Source organism: Limulus polyphemus, unplaced genomic scaffold (assembly GCF_000517525.1).
Source record: "Limulus polyphemus unplaced genomic scaffold, Limulus_polyphemus-2.1.2 Scaffold237, whole genome shotgun sequence".
Taxonomy (NCBI): Eukaryota; Metazoa; Arthropoda; class Merostomata; order Xiphosura; family Limulidae; genus Limulus; species Limulus polyphemus.
The window spans coordinates 399286-403166 of NW_013665847.1; the positions used below are offsets into that span (position 1 = coordinate 399286).

The following is a 3881-nucleotide window of genomic DNA, read 5'->3' on the forward strand; positions in this document are numbered from 1 at the left end:
AAATAGTTGACTATTCTGCTTCAGGAGAACAAAGGGACCCTTTGTTCTCCTGAAGCAGAATAGTCAACTATTTGAAAGCGCTCGAGTTTTGGGTCTTATTTTAAGTCTATTGAAATATTCGATAATATAATTGAACTTTTCTACATGTTAATTGAGTTCATACCTCATTATACCGTCTTCACTATTAATGAAGTGCTCGGTGTTGAGAAGAGTGCATCCAATATTTATGCCTTTTCCACTAATTAATTAAAAATTATATGATACTTTTGTATTTATCATTTGACAACATCTTCATAAATGCTCAATTTCTTTTTATCAATTCTGAGTGCATTGGATGGGTTGGAGACATGACACTGTTAGTGACCTGACTTAGCGTTCAACAGCATTCTGTCTAAAATAATCTGTGCTGTCATTTTTATGATTAGAAAAAAAACATTCTTTACCTTCTCTGCTGCTTCCAGATCTTTCATATGATTAATGTAGATGTCTCCTAGTAGGATTAATCCTTTCACATGGTCAGGATGATGCTAGAATAAGTACAGATTTCAATTTGAAAATGTATGTTACATAGCTTTAATCAAGATGGTATAGTTTCTCTTTTCCCATATAAAAATGCTAACAAACACATGTGAACACAAATTAATGACAAATAATGCAGGAAAAACATAGTATATGCAATATTGAAAACTAAGTATTTTGATGCATTTTTACATTAATGCTTGTTATCATATTAATACTAAGTTGTCATTTACAGAACATTTTGAGAAAGAATTATAATACAAAGCTACCTGTGCCATTATCATCATCACCATTAAACAACATCACATATACAATTAGCTCTAGCAAACCTAACCCAGTAATAAAGTTTGAATAAAGGTGGTAAATTAAAATGGCACATTTCTGAATAAACAATGTAATCTTACTTCTGATAAAACAGTTAGAACACAGGATCACACACAAAAGGTGTAATGAATTTTTTATTATCCTGAAGAACAATAGTCAACTATTTGAAAGTGCTCGAGCTTTGTAATATTACTTCATATTTATATATGACATATGAAATGCATGAAAGTAGTACTTGTGTATTTAATAACAGAATCTACTTAGATAATATTAGTCAACTAATAGTCAACTATTTGAAAGTGCTCGAGCTTTGTAATATTACTTCATATTTATATATGACATATGAAATGCATGAAAGTAGTACTTGTGTATTTAATAACAGAATCTACTTAGATAATATTACAACTAACATAAAATGCCCTTTAATTGTATGAGTAGACTTAGAACAGTTCATTTTATTTATAAGGTAGCCATATAAAACTTATTTGTCCCAAATGAAGTGGTGCTTTAGAAAATTCTTCAAAAGCAACTTGTTCAAATAAATATTAAATTGAAAAAAAAAAAAATCTCTTTAATTCTAGCATTTACGTAATTAAAGACGTAATATATTACTGAATGATAACTAATAATTTTAATTACCTTCAATAATTGTTTGAGGAAAGGCACAGCTTCAAGTGGACGTTGAGAATCCGAAAGCAGAAGAGCAAGATTGAAAAGTGCACTGCGAAAATCTTCTCTTATCTTAAAAGATACACACACATATATGAATATGTATATATTTAAAACCTTTATTTATTCATACCTTTATTTGTTAGATTACTTTGTTAATTAATTAATAATTTTATTAATACAAATTAAAACCATTTCTAATCATGGTTTCCTCTTGCATGACCTTTTTCTTGGTTGTTAGGATCCACATAATGTTTGATGACTTTAGCTTACATACCAGTTTAATCAATAAAAGAACAGATATTGTTTAGCAATATCTAGAGAGTTAGCTTCAGTGCTGAAAGCTTAAAAAGTTTTTTCACTACTAAAAACTGACACATGCATAGCAGTTCAAACACCATAGATGAGAGTGTTCAATAACTAATACTTTATATCCCATCTACAAACACATTCCCACTAATAATTACATTTTTATTAAAATAAGAAAAAAAAACAGATCAAGAGCAATGGACAGAAATAAAATACGAATTTCAAAGAAAGACATGCTGTAAATTTTAGTTTATAAAAATCCTAGCAATTTGTTTTATAGAAATAAAATACAAAAATTATCTTTTTGAACTATGAATATCCTAAGAAAGAGTTGAAAAACATTTATCTTAATTATAATTAATTCCTACCTGAATGGCTTTTTTAAACCATATTTCAGCTTTGGCAGTATGTTTCTCATCCATAGCCAACATCCCAAGGTTGAAGTAGACTCTTTCATTAGTCTTTCCTTTCTCTAAGAGATGCTGTAATCTGAAAGTTGTTACAATTAATGTATTAACAGAAGTTGTAGAGTTGTAGCCAAGAAACTGTTTTGACTTAAAAGTTTTTGAAGCAAAATACAGAACAGGAATCTCAGAAATCATACACAAATACAAATTACTTTTTCTATTTGACACTGATAATAAAGTGTGTTTAACTGAGCATTAATCCTAAATAAAGCTGTAAGCTAATATGCAGAAATGCTTTATTTCTGAAAAAAAAAGTTATCCACGTACCTGACAATGTGGACCTCAGTACAATTAAGTTTACTAACCTTTCATAAGCAATATGTCGTAGTCTAGTGTTCCCACTTTCTTGAATCAACACAGCTGAGTTCATGAGGGCTTGCTGTTGATAAACAAAATGTTTGTAGCAGTTAGATCTATAGTGGTGTGGCTCTCGAAATGTAAATCTAAAACTTAAGGACATTTCACAATAATGTCTTTATAAATGCCCACATTCTTTGGTGGTGCATTTATTATTACCTTATGGCTTGAATAATAATTTAAACAGCTATATCTGGTTTCTTAACTACCATAAATATGTAGACTGTTATCATTCTGAAAATCTTTGAAAACTACTACTGCAAAGGCCATGTTTGATTATCGACTCTACAGCTCAATTGTCAATACTAACTCTTATTAAACTTCTATGTGGCTACTGATTATATGTAAAAGTTAGTAGTTTTACCTCATGGTTTGGGTCAATCGCCAGAGCTTTGTTAAAATAGACCATAGCTTGAGTAGCTTTTCTCTGTTCGAGATACACCACTCCCAGCTGTAGAAAAGAATTACACATATGAGATGAGCCTTAATGAATCAGATTATTTATAAGATGTTATGGTGTTTATTACACTCCTTTTTTCAGGCATACTTAAAAATATTATAGCTTTCGTTTCATATATACATAGAATATCTAAGAATTTTAAAACATAACAATAGCTTTTACTCATTAGATATTAACCCTATTACCATGGGTATCCTTTGCTGCGCATGGACACAAAACTTTAGTGTCTTATATTCAAAATTTTATTAAACTACTTTCTGTTTATGTTACACCAATTAGTATAATAACTAATAATCCATATTTTAATAGTATATAAGTTTTAAGTTCTTAATTCTATAAGGCAATATTTTAAAAAATCCATAACTTCCCCTAGTGTGACACATTTTCTCTAAGTATCTTCTCCTCTATATTTTATCCACCACCCCTCCAAAATGTACGAAATTAAATGTAAATTATTCACTATAAAATCATCATTGCACAGACAAACCATAATTTTTATAGCCTTCAATTTTCTTTGGTTACAGAGCCATCATATAGAAAATCAGACCCTTCCTGCCACACCTACCTATCATATCGTCTCTTTCAGGATTTGTTAATAGTTCTCTTTTACGTTTAATATTACCTATAACCAAGAGAAAGTCAAGGTTTTCATCTATCAAATGACGTATTGTATTACATTGTGTTCTGAACAGATAATCGTCAATTTCACTCAGAGTACAAGATCTGTTCCCATGGGAAAATTAATTATTAGCTTTGATGAATTTGTAATGGCTCTT

The 3881-nt window shown here is 29.6% G+C and overlaps 1 protein-coding gene across 4 annotated transcripts in view; it reads right to left on the bottom strand.

Annotated features, from left to right (window-relative positions):
* LOC106478647 (transmembrane and TPR repeat-containing protein CG4050-like) overlaps positions 1-3881 on the bottom strand; it is a 109536-nt gene that overhangs the window by 5101 nt on the left and 100554 nt on the right. For all 4 annotated transcript variants that reach the window (XM_013939203.2, XM_022382279.1, XM_022382280.1 and 1 more), the window contains exons 16-20: positions 3010-3096; positions 2594-2667; positions 2190-2310; positions 1483-1584; positions 444-527 (exon numbers count right to left, since the gene is read on the bottom strand). In XM_013939203.2, the coding sequence (XP_013794657.1) occupies positions 444-527; positions 1483-1584; positions 2190-2310; positions 2594-2667; positions 3010-3096 (468 nt within the window). The remainder of the gene's footprint in view (positions 1-443; positions 528-1482; positions 1585-2189; positions 2311-2593; positions 2668-3009; positions 3097-3881) is intronic.